The following is a 17,713-nucleotide window of genomic DNA, read 5'->3' on the forward strand; positions in this document are numbered from 1 at the left end:
TCAGCAGTGCTGCGGAGACTTGTGGGCCTTGGAGACAATCGACTCGCGTTCGCTATAGTGAATGTATGGCGAAGAGTGACGGGGTTTCGTGGAAAGTTTGTGGCATTTTTACCCCTTTGAAGCGTGATTGACGTGTAGCGTGACCCAGAGTGACGCCCGTGAACCCTCAGGCAGTGGCCCAGTGTCGAAATATGCCCTTCTATGTCTAGCCACTCGGACAGGACGCAGAGAGACAGTATCCAGAGCGGCGGCAGGAAGCATCTGCAAGAGAACCAGACGGCCAGTCCAGTCATTCATCCACCGGCCAAGAGGCACAGGATGAACGTGAAGGCGGAGGGTGTGCAGGAGGAGAAGCGGGCCAACTTCTCCGCCCTCGGCAACTCCAATGGGGCGCTCCTCAAGTTGCCCTCAAGCAATCTGGCCGCCAAGCCGGGCGACATCAAGAAGCTCGTGATCAAGAATTTCAAAAGTGAGTGTCCGCGGGGTGGACTCGGGTGCCTGGGAATGGTTGGTGTGCTAAAATGCCCTTTTTGGGGCGTTCAAGGTTCCGCTGAGAGACGGAAAGGCGGTGTCATAACCTCACTTTCCTGACAGCTCTTGACAATTTGTCCGGAAGCGTGATATTAGGCAAAATGGGGCTCTTCCTGTCTTCTGATAGGGTTTATTGGAATTAGGAGAGCACTCCTGGGTATCTTGTAAGAATCAAAGTGTATTCGCTGATCAATTTCTGGGGTAAAGTCCGATTGATTGAAGGAAAACACTGCTTACCGTATTTATAGAGTCTACCCGATTTTATGGATTTTCTCTTTACTTAAGAGATATCTGAGGTTGTTCCACTAATACTTGTCTCTACTCTGCTAGGCAAGCCAGTTTTGCCGGAGAACTACCAGGAGCACACATGGGAGAAGCTGGAGAAGGCAGTGATGGCCATCCAGACGTCCAAATCTATCGCCTATTCGCTGGAGGAATTGTATCAGGCGGTGGAGAATCTTTGCAGCCACAAGATGGATTCGCAGCTGTACAGCAAATTGTATGCACTCACAGAGGCCCACGTGAAGTCCAACATTGAGCCCTTCCTTGCGGACACCATGGACAAGTTGGTGTACCTGAAGAACATGAACGGTTGCTGGCAGAGTCATTGTCAGCTCATGATCATGATCCGGAGCATCTTCCTCTACCTGGATCGCACGTACGTGCTGCAGAATCCCACTGTGCACTCGATCTGGGACATGGGCCTGGACCTGTTCAGGAAGCACATCGCCTTGAACATCCTTGTGCAGAAGCGCACGGTGGACGGCCTGTTGATCCTCATCGAGAAGGAGCGCACGGGTGACACGGTGGACAGGACGTTGCTGAAGAATCTGCTGCGAATGCTGTCGGATCTTCAGATCTACCAATTGGCGTTTGAGGATAAGTTCCTCGTGGCCACGAGGCAGCTGTATCAGGCGGAAGGACAGCGTATGATGCAGGAATTGGATGTGCCAGAGTATCTGCAGCACGCAGACAAGCGGCTGGCGGAGGAGAATGAGCGCCTGCTGCACTATTTGGATCCCAGCACGAAGCCACAGCTGATCTACACGGTGGAGAAGCAGCTGCTGAGTGAGCATCTGACGGGCATTCTGCAGAAGGGCTTGGACAGTCTTCTGGAGGAGAATCGCCTGGCGGATCTGCAACTACTCTACTCACTGTTCAGTCGTGTGAAGAACGGCACGGCTGAATTGTGCTCCAACTTTAATGGGTAAGTGCTGTCTTGTGCATTGGATTCTGCCGAGGGCAGTGAAGGATTCGGTTTTTTTTTTTGTAGGTACATCAAGAAGAAAGGTCGCACAATTGTGATCGATCCGGAGAAGGACAAGAGCTTGGTGCAGGATCTGCTGGACTTCAAGGACAAGATGGACAACATTGTGAACTCGTGTTTTGAGCACAATGATAAGTTTGTGAACTCACTGCGTGAGGCTTTTGAGTTCTTCATCAATCAGCGCGCCAACAAACCCGCCGAGCTAATTGCCAAGTATGTGGACTTGAAGCTGCGGGCGGGCAACAAGGAGGCCACGGAGGAGGAGCTGGAGCAGATCCTGGACAAGATCATGGTGCTGTTCCGCTTCATTCACGGCAAGGACGTGTTCGAGGCATTCTACAAGAAAGACTTGGCGAAGCGTCTGCTGGTGGGGAAGAGCGCCTCGGTGGATGCGGAGAAGAGCATGCTGTCGAAGTTGAAGCAGGAGTGCGGTGGTGGCTTCACGTCGAAGTTGGAGGGGATGTTTAAGGACATGGAGCTAAGTAAGGACATTAATATTGCGTTCAAGCAGCACTTGGTGGGGCAGGAGAAGGACTACAACACCAGCATCGATCTCACGGTGAACATCCTGACGATGGGCTACTGGCCGACGTATCCGATCATGGACGTCACGATGCCGCCACAATTGGTGGCCCTGCAGGGACTGTTCAGCAAGTTCTACTTGGCCAAGCACAGCGGGAGGAAGCTCCAGTGGCAGCCCACGCTTGGGCACTGCGTCCTCAAGGCGGTGTTTGATCAGGGGCCGAAGGATTTGCAGGTGTCGCTCTTCCAGGCGCTGGTGTTGCTGCTGTTCAACCAGAAGGACACCCTGGCTTTCGAGGATATCAAATCCATGTCGAATATCGAGGTAAAAGTGAGCTCTCTTAGTTTTCCAGTCGAATGAGATTGAGTTGATCTTGGACTGTCTTTCAGGATGGCGAATTGCGGAGGACTCTGCAGAGTTTAGCGTGCGGCAAGGCCAGAGTGATCACGAAGATCCCGAAGGGCAGAGAAATTGAGGATGGTGACAAATTTCAATTCAACAACGAATTCACAAATAAGCTCTTCAGGATCAAGATCAATCAGATTCAGATGAAGGAGACTGTAAGTTGAAGTTGTGACAAAGCCAAGTCCAAACGGTAATGAGATGTCTTTCTTTGCAGACGGAGGAGCAAAAGGCCACGGAAGAGCGAGTCTACCAGGATCGGCAGTATCAAATCGATGCGGCAATAGTTAGAATTATGAAAATGCGAAAGACCCTCAGCCACAATCTTCTCATCAGTGAACTCTACAAGCAGCTCACGTTCCCTGTGAAGGTGAGTCTCTTTGAGATTGTATCTTAAGCTGACCACAGAAATTATTGAGGGTTTTTTTTCAACTCTTCTTTACAGCCGGCCGATTTGAAGAAGCGCATTGAGTCGCTCATCGATCGGGATTATATGGAGCGCGACAAGGACAACCAGAATCAATACAATTATGTCGCCTAAAGCCTGCGCAAGTACCCAGAATTATGAAAAAAAAGCATTGAATTTCACCAGAGCGGGGGTGGCGATGCAGATTGATTATCTCGTTTGCTGGACACCCACGAAAACATTGGACATTGGATGTGTCTATCAATTTATTTAACAAGGAAACTATTTACAGTTTGATAGAGGATGTAAATAAGTTGCGACGCGATGACTTAGCCGGCTAAATGTAGTTTCCCGCCCCCTCTTCATTTCTACCCCCCTTCCCAACTCCTGTTTTTGATAATAAACACCTAGAGAGACATCAATGGTCAGCGTGTGTGACTATCGTTCCGTCAGTCGCCGGATTGTGTCGCTGCTGGCGTCAATTTCCTCCATGAGATTCTGCGCCAGCGTCTGCGGCGTCACGTTGCGGCCCAGGAACTGACTCACGAGCTGGCGGCTCGGCACGCCTCCGCCGAAGGAGAGGAACTCCCGGCGATACTTCTCGCCTTGCGAGCGGCTGAGAGGATCCGCCGCAAAGCAGGAGTGCCAGATGCTGGAGGCAACGGCGCGAGATACTAGGTAGGAGTAGTACTTGGCGCCGTAACCGATCAGGTGGGAGAAGCGCAGCTGCCAGGCTGTAGCTGGCACGTAGGGCAGCCCGTAGTATCTGCCCTGCAGATCACACAGAGTGTCCGTCGTGGAAGCGCCCTGGCCAGCGGGCGCGCCGTGATAAGCCTGGTCGAGCGCCGAGTAGAAGACCTGAGGAATGAATTGAATTTTAGCACTTCCAGCCCATAAAGTTACGAACTTGTTACATCTTTGTTAACAAAGAAACAGTTGCTTTGTTCATCTCACGACTAACAAATGATCCAGAGATAGAAGAGCCCAAAATTGATCGCAATAATATTTGCTTTCTCCACAAGGCAATGTTTCCCTATTTGCTTGGTGTTATCATCAAGCAAAGTGCCCTTTGTCGTCTTTGCTCACCTGCAACTGCGTCTCTGAGGCGGTGAATAGGAACTTCGAGGCGCACAGGCGGTTCAGCATCTCCTCGGGCATCGGCTCGTGTGTCTGATAGTGTCTGGCGAAGGTGGCCAGCACGCGCGGGTCCGCCGCGAAGTACTCCATCAGCACCGATGGGATCTCCGCAAAGTCTGTGCTGCAGCGCGTGCCCGTCACGTGCTGATACTCTGTCCTGGCCAGCATGGAGTGCATAGCGTGCCCCATCTCGTGAAACAGATTGTCCACCATCGAGGGCGTGAGCAGCGTGGGCCCCGACCAGCGACTCTGCTGCAAATTCAGCATTATCACTACCACGGGCGGCTGGTAAGTGCCGTCCTGCAGCCGCTTGCCGCCTTGTATGGTAAAGTGGCAGTCCTGGTTGGGCTTCCCGGAGCGCTCAAAGAAGTCACAGTAGATGTAGCCCAGCACGCCTTCGCCCTCGTGCACCACAGCCAGTTTGTAAATGTCGTTATTCCAAGCCTCGCCCGGCTGCATTTCCGTGTTCTGCAACTCGATGCCCCACAGACTGCTAGTCACGGTGTTCAGGCCTTCCATGCAGGCGCCGAGACTGAAGTAGGGCGCGAACTCCTTCGCGTTCACCTGCAGCAGCTCCTTCTTCAGCTTCGCCGTGTAGTAGGGAGTGTCCCAGGCCGCCAGGGCGGAGTTAGACTATAAAAATAAAAGTGCTGTTACTACTGAAGATATTCCAATGCCATCCATTAATTGTAATGCCCAAATGCAAAAGCAGAATTAGGACTTTTCAGTGCAAGTTTCTTAAATTGGTCTTCAATGTCCGAATTCTGACTATTTTTAGAGCCACGCGCCGTTACAACACTTGCCTTGAAATTCAGGGGGTGAAAACCTCTCTTCGCGCGAGGTCAACTGATTACACAGTAATTGCGTGGATTTCCAGTTCTCAAGTGCGGACAATTTTACGATGAAGATTAGGCGAGAGAGTGACAAAAAAAGACGTGGGCAAAAATGCTGCGACCAATGAGAAAATACCTGATTTTCCTGCCTCTTCATTAGCGCCATTTGGCGGAAGTCTTCCTGCGCCCGCGGCCCCAGTCCCTCAGTCAGGATCTCCAGGAAGTCTGTTACGACTTCGGGTCGCTCGACGGTCGATGACTTGAGTGCACGATGAGCGTATGTGGGAAAGCCACAAATGGTCGCCAGCTCGCGCCGGGCGCCAAGAATGTCCGTCAAGAGTTCGTCCTGGCGCTTGTCTGGGTAGAGGAAGAGCCGGAAGGCAGCCTCGCGGGCCAGAGCGTTGGTGGACTCAGCGAAGAGACTGGAGACCTCGATTTTGTCTCCGCGGCGCGTGAAGAAGTGTCTGATGCTCTCCGGAAGGACTTCCTTGTCCACCACGCGAGGTGTGATCGCGCCCGCCATGAACCTCTGTCCCATCTGGAGGATGCACTCGTTGAGGTGCAGCACGCGGCGCCTCAGCTCTTCCTCCAGGTGGATGCCGGACTGTTCGAAGTCAAACAGGAAGAGCTGGGACACATGGTCGTCTACTGGACTGGTTGGGAAGGCATCTCCCGAGTCCACCACAGCCTTCAAGACGCGGTACAACTCCTTGTCAGTGTTGAGCTTCTCAACGACGCCACTAATGCTGATGCAGGCGTCTTCGGCGGCGTGCAGAAATCTCACATTGGGATGAGACAGCCGGACAAACTCCGCCAGATCGGCCACTTTGCACAGAGTGTCCGACAGCTCGTCAAAGATCTCCACCATCTTCCTCTTTCGCTGTTCGCCAGTCGCCTCCTTGATCAAGTCATCTGTCCTGTTTATGGCATTGTCCTTCATCAAGTAAAAGCCCTCAGGACTTGTCAGAGCGCTGATCCCGAACAGACCCTGAAAACAGTAAAGAACACATGTGAAGAAGCTTCCGAGAGCTGGAAAATAGGCCTCACCGTGTCATTCCTGGTCAGGTTTAGCTTCGGGTGGGGCTTGGTATTGAAGGCTGTGGCCAAGGGCGACCAGGTGGACACGCCGGAGCGCGAGACCATGTGGGACTTGGCCCAGAACTGCCCGCACAACTTGCCCAGCAGCATCGCACTCGCTCTACTGGGCAGCCAAAGTCATGAGTCGGTCCGATCGGCTGTCAATGGATAATTGCGACGTACTATTTATATTCACTGATAAGTCTTATCGCGGAGCAATGCTTACTATTTTTCTCGTGGGAAAAAGTCACACCAAACTGCAGATTTTACCTCAAAACGGACTGGACAGACTTTTAATCACTCTCTTTTCCGCACGACGGCGCTGATATCGCCAAGCAGGCGACTGTTGACATTTTGCTCCTCCAAAAAAAAACTCTCGGTTTTCAGTGCGACTTTTTTCTTGTTGATCGGCGCTCGTGAAAAAATGGGTGAACATTTTTCCTGTGATTTTCATGGTGTGTAAGCATCCAGAGAAAGTCAAAATCACACTCAATCACTTTCTGTGAGTCTCTAAAATGTGATTCTTGTGCTGGCGGTGCTGATAAATATGGGCGAAATGCATAATTTCGTGTGAGAAGTTGCACAGCGACTTTGTTTTTACCAAAAGAGTGAAAGAAAAAGTCTTGTGGGTGCGGCGAAAGCGACACAGAAAAGCATCCAAAGGGGGTCCAATAGTATATTTCAGCTTCCGGACGATCACAGAAAAGCCGAAGAAAACCTTGAGAAGGGCCTCCGAAGGACTTCTTGTGGGTCAATCAATAGAAGAGACGCAGCAGCGATTTTGTCATTTGTGGGTAAGTTTTTTTTTCGTTTTGCTTCACTTCTCCTGTTTTTGAGGGCTTTGAGGGGTTTTCCTGTCTCTCTCGACAGCTTGAAGCACAGGAAAATCAGAGAAAATCCGCAGGATTGATTAAAATTGCATGATGCGACATTCATGCTCGATTCCCTCAATTTATCGATTAATCGGAACTCATAAGCGTGTGTTTGCGCAAATTGTTTTAGGATTTGACCCAAAGGACGTCCACAAATTTCCAGCATTGTATGGCATTTTCCGGCTGGGCTCTGAATTCTGTGAGAGTTACTACAATGTTAAATATTTTGACTTTCTTTCTTTGCCTTTGAGTAGGCGGGGCAATCAAAAAGGCGGGGCTTAGATGAGATATTCGATCAAGATCCATCAATAGTTTCTTGATTCTTCAATCTTTTTTCTGTTCAACAACTTTACAGCTTGCTGTGACGCTTGCAATGGAAAAGTTTTGTGATGCACAAACTTTTCGCACATAAGTTTTTTGTGTGAAACTCTCAAAGAGCGCCTGAAAACATTTCTGTCACTGTTCACTTCACTCAGTGTATGATTTATTGATGCGTATTCAATCCTGGCAACCGAATGCTTTTTGTGCAAGCCTTGTCACTTGAAAGCACTCGAATTGCGTTTGGGATTTAAATGTCAGGGAATTCTAAAAATAAGGATTGATATTGCAATTCAATTGTCAACCTTTTCTGCCTTCAAATGATAGATTAATTCGCCTAACAATATTGTTTAGATGGAATTTCTGGAATATCCATTTATTTGATTATCCCTCTATTTGGTTCGATCAAATGTTGGAGATTTGTGCGCCCTAAGAAGCCGGTCGAATGTTAGGGGGAGGAAAAAGGGATCAAACGAAGCCTTTTTTCATTGAGGATTATCCTCTTCTTCGCATGTTTTTCGTCTCTCACTCACTCGTTTTCCGCTGAAACCCAAATCCATAGCATTGGAATGCATTTTATGAGTGATTTATGTTGCTCTCGCGACTAGGATTTCACATCACAGTTTTCTGCTTTTACATTAAATCCAGTTAAAGTATCTATTCACATTTTCTCCGAATTTTCCACACCATATGGTTTTGGAGAGTCTGGGAAAATACTTCCAATTGTGAGGGCAATTAAAATTGCGTTTTATTTAACGTTGATTCGTTTCCATTCTAAGGATTGTAAATAATAACAGAGGGGTTTGATGAGAGGAAATTGGGTGAAGAAATTACAGTGAAGATGTAATTTTTAGGACATTCTTAACACGAAAACATTCAATTTCTCAAGCCTAAAAATTGAATCAGAAAGGCAAACAAATTAGGAACAGAGCGTAATTTTATTTATTCAATTTACCCAACAATTTCAAAGTCAGGATTCGTGACTGAATATAATGATGTTTTACACGGAATTGCCAATGAAAATGTGTTGAGGTGCACAGTTATTGTTATTGAAGTTGTAATTATTCAGTAAAATATCATCAATCATTGATGAGGGTAAATTTATAGTTGTAACTTGGTGAAATGTGCTAAGATTTGTATTTTGTGTGCAAATATTCAGCTTCACAAGATTCCTAATGGCTTTCTTGCATAATCCTCAAGTCGAAGAGATAAGCCAAAACTTGCTAAACTTTCACTTATTTCCATGTGATTTATGTGAAAGCATCATCACAGAAAAGTTATTAAAGTGTTGCAATTGTGCTCTGGGTGAAAACAAACCCGGAGCACGAATGCCCGTGAAAAGTCCGTGAGCAAAGTTTTGCTGTGCTTGATTAAAATCCGTCTAATAAATTGGCTCCGAAATTGCACACACCCTTCATGGGTTTTTTTTTCGGCATGCCTGGGATCATTTGAATATATCTGGGGCGTTTTTTCGCACTTTCTGCCGAGCTGTAATCCTGACAAAAAGTAATTGTATAACCCTTCTCACTGGGCGAATTTATTTTGATGAATAGACCGAAGGTTGGAGATTAATAGAGCTCTCTTGAGAGTGAACTTTTGCTTGTGTGTTGTGTGGTGACGGAAAAAGGGCAAATGGAACGATGATAGTAATAAAAATAGGTTAATGCAGAATAGTTAAAAGGACATTCTCACCTTTTTCTCATCTCATGAAACGCTGTATGTGCAAATCTCATGATTTATGCTCACAAATGGGTGGATATTTCAGCAAAATCCTCTCTTTCCCGATGAGATCGATAGACTGTGTTTTGTGGGAGATTGTGAAGTTACTATAGGGGTGAAAGGAGAGTAAATAGTCCTGACTTTCATGAAATATTCACCACGATTGCGATGAGCTTCCGCCAAATGGGTTTGACACAGACATGAAATTTTTATTCTGCAAGTGTTCATCTTCTCTCCACTCTGAATTGTTCCCATTTTGCTTCTTGCTCAAGTGGCGGGAATTTCTGGGTAATTAAGAGAGGCCAAAGGAGTCACAGACAAACACTCACGATGATGACGCGCAAAAAGACTCGGGATTAAGCTGAGATAAATGATGAGGCCCGAAGAGAAGGAAGAAAAAGTATCACAAGTTGTTACAACGTGCCTGAATTAAAAAGGAAGTCTTGATTGACGGTGAGAGTCAAATGGGCGGCAAACTCTTAATTCTGTGATAAATATCGTTGTATTTCTGGCGATAAAACTCTTATTATTGTATTATGAAAAGATTGCATGTGTTTAACAGGAAAAACCTCTTATTTATCATAATTGCATTGCGCCTCTTCGACTCTCAGCCGCTCTGATGGGCTGAATCTATTTTTAGTCCTCCTCCAGCTCGCTCCGGAATGAGCCCACGAATTAGCATACAAGGGGTTGCGATGAATACACAGTGCGAAAACATTCCCCTAAATTCTCACCCAAAATCGATCCATGATTTTTTCCACCCTCAACTTCCTTACATAATTAATAATTTTTCCGACTGCTCCCCATCTGGCCAGAAGCAGAACTTCTCACTTTTATTAATGCCCTCCTTTTCACTCACTTTGGCACAAATGGCTCACTTTTTCTAATGAGGTGTGCGCGCGAGGAAATATTACATGGAAGGCGAAGAATATTCCCAGAATATCTGATAAGACGCGAAGTGTCGTCACGGCGGAGAAGATGAATTTCTTTCCGAGAGTCTGAAAGATAAGTCAATTAAATTATCAGCGTGGATGCTCAAGAGTGTGGAATTTTGGCGGTTTTGGCATGAGGGAAGATTAGAAATTTAACGTTCCGTTGTTTGGGTTTAACTTTAAACATGCAAGATTGACGTGGGATTATTTAGCGTGGGTAAATGTTGAAAGGCATGAGTGAAAAGCGCGCTCCCTTCACTATGAATTAAAAGCGCTGGCGGCAATCATTTCCGCTACTGAGAATTGACGAATGTTCCGCCATCAGCAGTCGTTTGCAAAATCGATACACAATATTGAGAAATTTATGAAATTGTATTTCTATTGTGGAAAATGTGAATAGAAAAAGAGAGTAATTTGATGATAAATTTTCTCTTGCTTGGTGGACACTTGAGAAAATCCATGTGATTTGGGAAAATTCACGATTTGAGGCGACAAATAAGCCAGTGATTTGTGTCTCAGCAATTGGATTAAGATATGTTGGAAGTTGTTCTTAAGAGTCGCATGGATGGAGACAAAAATGTCCCATAGGAAATATTTATCAATTTCTTGACGGTTTTCCTGCTTCGTGCTTTCCTTCCTCTTCATGCCTATCGAAAGGGTGGCGAAATGTATGAAAGATATGAAAAGATGACAAGTTATGTGGATCTTACTTGAAGCTCTCATGGATTTCCCGGAATTTTTCCGCCTCTAATCTAAACTCATACTCTCTGTTTATTGGATAGATATTCAAGGAGGACAAGAAATCGAGAACGGAGGCGGAAAAGTGCTTTTATGGGGAAATGAAGACAAATGTTAGATAATATGTCGTTGTCTTTGTACCTTTTTTTCCTGCCCCCAATCCTGAGACGCACATACAGTTCCTCACAGGAACTTTTTGGTCCATTTCAGGAAATATGAAGATCAATGCGTCGAAGATGGCGACACCGATTGAAGAAAAAGTGGACCAGAACATAAAGATACGCAGCGGAATGGTGACGGTGAGCGATGGCAAGAGCAAGCCTGAACTCATGCGCCTCAATCTGTCCATGGAATTGGTCACGCTGCAGCGTCTGGAGGTCTTGACGCCCTCTTCAGCGGCAGCGGGCAATGGTGGGCCGCCGACGGAGTCCAAGGAGCGCATGGTGCAGATCACAAGGCAGAAGGTCGGCGGCTTGGGACTCAGCATCAAAGGAGGGGCGGAGCACAAATTGCCCATCCTCATATCGCGAATTTACAAGGACCAGGCGGCCGATGCCACGGGCCAACTCTTCGTTGGGGATGCCATTATCAAGGTGAGTGTGAAATTGAAGAATTCACAAATTGCAAATGAGATCATTGGGTAGGACAGAATGATCTGTCCATTTAGAGATAGCCGGGAATTGTTTCCCGCTTGATGGACATTTATTTAATTTTCCTTTTTTCTGCAGATAGAAATATTCAGTCTCAGTTTATTGGACGAAATTCACGAACAAATTGTTAGGTTGTGACATTTGCACGGCTGTCTTGGGACTAATATTGCATCCATTCTTTTCCAGGTCAACGGCGAATACATCACGGCGTGTCCTCACGATGATGCGGTGAATATTCTGAGGAATGCCGGAGACATTGTGGTGCTCACGGTCAAGCACTATCGAGCTGCGACGCCGTTCCTGCAGAAGCAACGTAAGTTTAATGTCATGGGTCGATGGTGGACAATTGAGCGGCAAAACCCAATAATAGCCATCATTTCCATGGTCACTTCCAATTTGGTATCCTTGAGTATGTTGGGTTTCTATTTTATTAATTCAGTGAGTTCTGCTCTGTATTTTCCGTTTGTCTCCTTTGAGACACAATCCGCACGTGGTTCGATAAATGCAATTATCACCTCGCTCATGAATATTCATTTGAGTGTTTTGCCATTTTAGAAGAAAACTTCTCAATTTGTGAAATAATACAGCACGTATTTATTTTAATAATCAGCATAATTAGATACAAGTATATGTACATATATGTATGTTGCATGCACACAAGTGCTTGAGAATTATATGAAATTGGAAATGTGTGGAAAATTAACATTTTTGCTGTTTAATTTTATGATAAAATATTTGCCCACTTCCTATTTTACATGTCCGGCACTTCCGTTGTTTTCCAGACAGTGCATTATTCATAAATTGGTGGGAAATGGAATTGAATTTGCATGTTCATCCTTCACATTGATGCATTTAAACTTTGGAGATGAAATTGACAAAGTCAATAATTTCAAATTATGTATTAATATCTCAAAGTTAAATTGCAAATAATGTCGTTATAGGAAAGTTTTGAAGTGTGTGTGCACTTTAGTAGAAAATTGAAAAGTAATGAAGCCTGGAAGATGCAGTGGAAAATTCAGAAGAGCAGAAATCGATTTGATGCATTCAAATTTCATTCAATAGCATTTTATCTTTGTATTTTTCATGCTTCTTGTTTTGCAATTTGAAAAGAAAATGCAATTTCTCCACTCGGCACAAACTTATACTCAATTACCAATGATAATAGAGATGTTTTATATCTCCTGGTTAGAAAACAGTGAAAACGGCGGCATAAAGTCAGTTGGTGAAAAAAAAATTCCACTCAGAGATTCTTGAGATGTTCAACATGACGCTCGGAAAATTGAGTTAAAGTGGAAAACAATGTGAATTTAATTAAATCATGTGTAGAACATTCTTTGCGCTGTTTCGCTGAAGCTGAAAAGCGTGGGAGGAAAACTTGAACAGGAAGTTAATTGTTGTTTCTTGACAGTCTCTTGGAAAATTTTGATCTGATGTCTTGGATATCAGGATTTCAAGAAACTGATATCATCTGATTTTTTCCACCCTCTACACTACCTTGTCATACATTTTTCCGTACTTTGCTATTTGAAATTTAAATCATGTCCGCCAAAAGAATAGTTTAATGACGCGTGGCCTGGGCGAATGTTTAGGGTCGTGGAAAGGAGTGTGGGAATAAATAGAAGTAGGCAGTGCTCAAGTTAAACATTGAATATCACAATTGTAAGCAGTTTGCATCCTTTTCAATTCTTGACTACGCCTATGGCGAGAATTATAGTCATGTTCGTGTTTCACATCATCACGTTTGATTAAATTTCTCCTGCTGCTTATTTTGTTTCTACCATCATTTTTCTTCCACTCCGCCTATCGTTGTCCCTTCGGTTAATTCCCATGATTTAGTGACTATGTGTGGAATAAATTTTTCATTGGTCATTTTGGCGCTTTTTACTCCCAACTCTTCACCTTCATTCGTTCTCCCTCTTTTCAGTATCCAAAGAGACTCCCGACTCGGACAATGATGCGACGTGTGCTGAATTGAAGGCTGACGAAGGTTGGAAGTCATCAACAAACAACAGTAGACCCATTTCCATGTGTTCAGAGCCGGAGAAGAAGTGGGTGGACATCGTGTCGGGTGAGTTTTAGCCACAACACGCGCACACAAATTGTCTCGGAATCACTTGAAGAAAAATGTAATGTACAATCCACCTTTTGCAGTGCCGCTCATGATGGCTTATGTCACGCGATACATTTTCGGCACGGACAAATTGCGCCCCAACGCCTTTGAGGTGAGAGGCCTCAATGGCGTCTCCACTGGCGTTATTCACTGCGACGATCTGGCCATCCTCAGCCAGTGGCTAAAGTACATCACGGACAACATTGTGGGACTCACGCATTTGCAGATGAAGCTGTACAATCGCAATTTTGCCGTGGGCGAGCGCATTGAGTACATGGGATGGGTAAATGAGGGTGTCATCAGCACAAATCTCTCGTGGCAGAGCTACAAACCTCGCTTCCTCATTCTCAAAGGCACCGAAGTTATGCTGTTTGATTCACCACCGGTAAGAGTCAGTTTTCCGCCCTGAATTCCCATCTGTTCGGTGTCTCCGGTGAGGCTGGGAAAGGCATTCAATCAATCAAGAGCTGTGGATTGAGTTAATACTCAACATGAGAGGGTTTTCAATGTGTATTTTACACTGAATTCTAGAGCACTTCTCATCACAATAGCTCATGGCAATTCGTTCAAGATAATCATTTTAGCGTATCGCAAATACTATTACTTATCATTAGTATCCAACTGATTTACTACTCCTGTTTCCATTCAGTGCAGACTTTGTGTTAGGAATTTTAATTGGAAATGCAAATACCGTAAATTCATCTTCAGTCCAGTGACAGTGCATTTGCAATTAATACCTTTTACTCATCAATTTGAATTCCAAATTTCACGTGCATTGATTTTGTGGGCATTGCAGGTGAATGTGGCTGGATTGTCGAAGTCAACGGTCGCCTATAAAGTGTACCAGACGATGTTCCGTGTGGTGAAGGAGTCAGAAACCGTGGATTCACGCCAGCATTGCTTCCTGCTTCAGAGTTCAGGTCATGAACCTCGATATCTAAGCGTAGAGACGCGCCAGGAACTTTTGAGAATTGAAAATAGCTGGAATACAGCCATTGTGACGAGCGTCATCAAATTGGGGGTGAGTTTTTGGTAATCCTCCGAATCACCGATCCGGGTGTCCTACGCCCTGATCCGAACAGTGTGTGCTCTTCAAAAACAAAAATTTTTGGAAGTGATTCAGATTCAAATGATTGTAAACGGAAACATTAACCGAAGAAAATAGAGACAAAAGCATTGCTCGAATGTCAACCAGTGAAAATGTGGTTTTAGTCCTGAAATATTGAATCTATCCTCAGGGCGTATGCAGAGAAGAATGTTGAAAAGCCTGACAATTTGGCCATTTGAATGATAAATAATGTTTCTCTGTTTTTGTGTGTTTCAGCGGAAAACATTCGCCGTGTCGCACCATGGGAAGGGTGGCGGTTTGACGTTGGACTGGCAGAATGGTTTCAGCCTGGCCGAGGGCGCGGACGCCACAATTGTGTGGCAGTATAAATTCTCCCAATTGCGCGGCTCCAGCGATGATGGCAAATCAAAATTGAAGCTCCATTTTCAGGATCATGAGACGAGGGCCATTGAGACTAAAGTGAGTTCTTGAACATTTAGCAGAGTTATTTATACCTTTGCCCATCTTTTTTTTCAATAATAATACATTTGTTGGCTGTGGTTTTCTTTTTAAACAATTTCCCGTCTCGACTCTTTTTGGATTATTTTCAGGAACTGGAATGCCAAGTGCTGCAAAGTTTGCTCTTTTGCATGCATGCCTTTTTAACAGCTAAAGTTGCTTCTGTTGATCCGGCATTTTTGAGTTCAATTCAGCAAACGTAAAGCAAAGAAACGCGATATCGACGAAGAAACAGAGGAATTTATTATTGAGGACAAAAATCAAAGATTCTTTGGCGGTTTCTGGTTTTTGGCGTGCATTTTCCGAACTGAATGTTTGTGATTGATTGCGAGATGGACAGAATCTCTTGTTTTTCCTTTTTAGAGGCAGTTTAATTCCAAGAAATATGTACTTTAGAAAGAGGATTTATTTACAACTCTAATGTTACAATTAGCTTGTTGACAAGACGACAGAGCGGAAAGAGATGATTATATTACCTTTAAGATATAGACATTGAGACGTTAGTTGAGAGTTTAATACAATATTGCTAAGTTATTAATAAAATCGCGAGTTGGAAAGAGGTCAAAAATATTCTTTTTCCACGAGATGAAAGAAAAAAAAATGTACAAAGAGAAGGAATACTATGTGAAGTGGAGCAATAGCAACTTTATTCCTTTCTCTCGGCAACGATTGCACCACAAATCATCACATTATAGCTTCCTTAAATTGCTCTGGGATTTCATTTCTTCACAATTTTTGCATTTCTATAGAGAGATATTAATTTTCTAATGTCTTTTTATGCTTTTACGTGGGCGAAAAACTATAAGAATTTTGTGGGTCAAGAAGAAAAATACTTGCTAAAAAGGTGCTAAAGAGGATTTTTTAGTGTAATGGAAAAAAAACTTTAGATCTTTACTGTTGCATTTATTTACTAATATTGCTTTCTTCTTTCTTTTTGGGTTTTCTGAGAGGGGAAAAAAATTAGGAATGTGAGTTTGAATCTGTGAAAAATGGTAACAACGCAATTAGTGAAGAATGAAAAATTCTTCAGAAAACAAATATATAACGGATGTTAGGAAAATATTTGATAAAATTCATAGCATATAAATTTATGTAGTGGAAATTTTCGAAATTTCTCCCTAAGAAATCTTCGTTCTTGCTATTTATACAATGAACAATAAAAAAAAAGAAAATCATCTCATTAACGTTTTCGATGAATAAATTATCAGCATCACTTGTAAAAAAAATTTCAGTAGAATTCGTTTGCGAATGCAAAAGTTTAGGGCAAAAATAATCCACTGATGATCTTCACGTGAGGAGAGGATTGTGTATATAAGTATGTTTAGAAAAGATGAATCTCGTAGCATTACTTGTTTTCTTAGCAATTTTGTCATGATTTTTGACATCTCTTTTTATCAATCTTCTAAATAGCATTTTATTGTGAAGTTTTACTGTTTGACTTTGTAAATTTACACACTTTTATCTGATATTTTAAGTGAGAAAGCTTCAATGATGCTTTCAAGATTTATTGTAAAGGACTCGAAATGATGGATAGATTTAAGGACAGAAAAAAAATTTATGGTAAATAATATGAAAAGAAATCCATTTTCACCCCACCAAATATATTAATATATACATTTTAAAGTGTTATAATTGAATTTTGATCAATTATAGTTGGAAGAAGAGAAATTTTCAGTAAAAAGAAAACACATTGAGAACTCCGATGAAAATATTCAGTATTATAAATGAAAGCCGAAGATGGAAAATAGGAATAATCATTCAAAATATTTGTGTCAAAACAGTTGAAATGGAAAATCTCGATAGAAAAAGCACAATTTTAGACTTTTCTCTATGAAACAGGGCACAAATGCCGGACTTTTCTTTCATCTTCTGATTATGTGTAAATTTTCCATTTGATTTCCATCATCTTCCTTAAGTGCACTGTAGATGAACACATATTAGAGAATATAGTTGGAAAAGACATTGATAAAGTGAAGGATTCAATTAAAAATCAAATAAATCAGTCATATTCACAAAAGGAAAGATGAATAAAAAAAAGAGTAAATTTACGAGAATGATGTATATTTTCACTTTCTTTTCTCGCACTCTTCGCTGTTCTTCTTTTCTTCATCTCTCTTTCTTGCAGAAAAGCAACCGCGAACGTCTCCTTTGAAACTCATCGCAGCAGTTTTTCATCTTGTCGATGTTCCGTGCTTGAAATGTAGCCAAGTTCTCTCAATAAATAGCAAAAGCTTTTGGGAATCGTAGTGGAGTCTCTTGTTTTCCGGTTTTCACAGATATCCTGAACTTTACCTGAGGCTGTTGAGTGTCTTTGCTAGGAAAACTTTGCTTTACATTTTAGTACTATATATTTACAAAATTAAGAAAGAAAATTCAACGAATATCCAAATTATACCGGTTTTCGTCTCTTTCGCAGTTATCTTTCCTTGTTAACCCAACAAATTTTAAGCGAAATGCGTCAGAGTAAAAGTGAAAATTCTTTTTGAAAATTGATTTTTTAAATAGTTTTATTAATATAATTTATATGTATAATATAATACTATATAATGATAATAAATGTCCCTACATAGAACATTCTTGTGTTCAGTATTTCTGGATTTATAATATTTTATTTATCATATTATTCCTTCA

At 43.3% G+C, this 17,713-nt stretch overlaps 3 protein-coding genes across 3 annotated transcripts; 2 read left to right on the top strand and 1 right to left on the bottom strand.

The window, feature by feature from the left end:
- Window positions 1-23: 23 nt before the first annotated feature.
- On the top strand, window positions 24-3,283 carry LOC132259756 (cullin-4A). The gene is made up of 6 exons (XM_059757512.1): window positions 24-469; window positions 862-1,738; window positions 1,805-2,645; window positions 2,711-2,881; window positions 2,941-3,093; window positions 3,169-3,283. The coding sequence occupies exons 1-6, from the start codon at window positions 202-204 to the stop codon at window positions 3,262-3,264; spliced, it is 2,406 nt and encodes an 801-aa protein (XP_059613495.1). The 5' UTR covers window positions 24-201; the 3' UTR covers window positions 3,265-3,283.
- Window positions 3,284-3,377: 94 nt separating this feature from the next.
- Window positions 3,378-6,463, bottom strand: LOC132259757 (mitochondrial intermediate peptidase). Its single transcript, XM_059757513.1, has 5 exons — window positions 6,403-6,463; window positions 6,147-6,334; window positions 5,236-6,087; window positions 4,216-4,899; window positions 3,378-3,987 (listed from the first exon to the last, which is right to left on the bottom strand). The coding sequence occupies exons 2-5, from the start codon at window positions 6,285-6,287 to the stop codon at window positions 3,568-3,570; spliced, it is 2,097 nt and encodes a 698-aa protein (XP_059613496.1). The 5' UTR covers window positions 6,288-6,334; window positions 6,403-6,463; the 3' UTR covers window positions 3,378-3,567.
- A 113-nt stretch (window positions 6,464-6,576) lies between these two features.
- LOC132260476 (gamma-1-syntrophin) lies at window positions 6,577-17,482 on the top strand. The gene is made up of 8 exons (XM_059758608.1): window positions 6,577-6,970; window positions 10,966-11,348; window positions 11,592-11,718; window positions 13,330-13,473; window positions 13,557-13,900; window positions 14,312-14,536; window positions 14,840-15,043; window positions 15,175-17,482. The coding sequence occupies exons 2-8, from the start codon at window positions 10,971-10,973 to the stop codon at window positions 15,283-15,285; spliced, it is 1,533 nt and encodes a 510-aa protein (XP_059614591.1). The 5' UTR covers window positions 6,577-6,970; window positions 10,966-10,970; the 3' UTR covers window positions 15,286-17,482.
- The last annotated feature ends 231 nt before the right edge of the window (window positions 17,483-17,713 follow it).

This window comes from Phlebotomus argentipes, unplaced genomic scaffold (genome assembly GCF_947086385.1).
Source record: "Phlebotomus argentipes unplaced genomic scaffold, Phlebotomus argentipes genome assembly scaffold_18, whole genome shotgun sequence".
NCBI lineage: Eukaryota > Metazoa > Arthropoda > Insecta > Diptera > Psychodidae > Phlebotomus > Phlebotomus argentipes.

What these genes read in the sequence shown, in the direction of transcription:
- LOC132259756 (XM_059757512.1), top strand. Translation starts at nt 202, where the DNA reads ATGTCTAGCCACTCGGACAGGACGCAGAGAGACAGTATCCAGAGCGGC. An exon ending in AATCCATGTCGAATATCGAG is followed by an intron (nt 2,646 to 2,710) that starts GTAAAAGTGAGC and finishes ACTGTCTTTCAG; the next exon opens with GATGGCGAATTGCGGAGGAC. An exon ending in AGATTCAGATGAAGGAGACT is followed by an intron (nt 2,882 to 2,940) that starts GTAAGTTGAAGT and finishes CTTTCTTTGCAG; the next exon opens with ACGGAGGAGCAAAAGGCCAC.
- LOC132259757 (XM_059757513.1), bottom strand. Translation starts at nt 6,287, where the DNA reads ATGCTGCTGGGCAAGTTGTGCGGGCAGTTCTGGGCCAAGTCCCACATG. An exon ending in ACCTGACCAGGAATGACACG is followed by an intron (nt 6,088 to 6,146) that starts GTGAGGCCTATT and finishes TACTGTTTTCAG; the next exon opens with GGTCTGTTCGGGATCAGCGC. An exon ending in TGAAGAGGCAGGAAAATCAG is followed by an intron (nt 4,900 to 5,235) that starts GTATTTTCTCAT and finishes TTATTTTTATAG; the next exon opens with TCTAACTCCGCCCTGGCGGC.
- LOC132260476 (XM_059758608.1), top strand. Translation starts at nt 10,971, where the DNA reads ATGAAGATCAATGCGTCGAAGATGGCGACACCGATTGAAGAAAAAGTG. An exon ending in GTGGGTGGACATCGTGTCGG is followed by an intron (nt 13,474 to 13,556) that starts GTGAGTTTTAGC and finishes CACCTTTTGCAG; the next exon opens with TGCCGCTCATGATGGCTTAT. An exon ending in CGAGGGCCATTGAGACTAAA is followed by an intron (nt 15,044 to 15,174) that starts GTGAGTTCTTGA and finishes GATTATTTTCAG; the next exon opens with GAACTGGAATGCCAAGTGCT.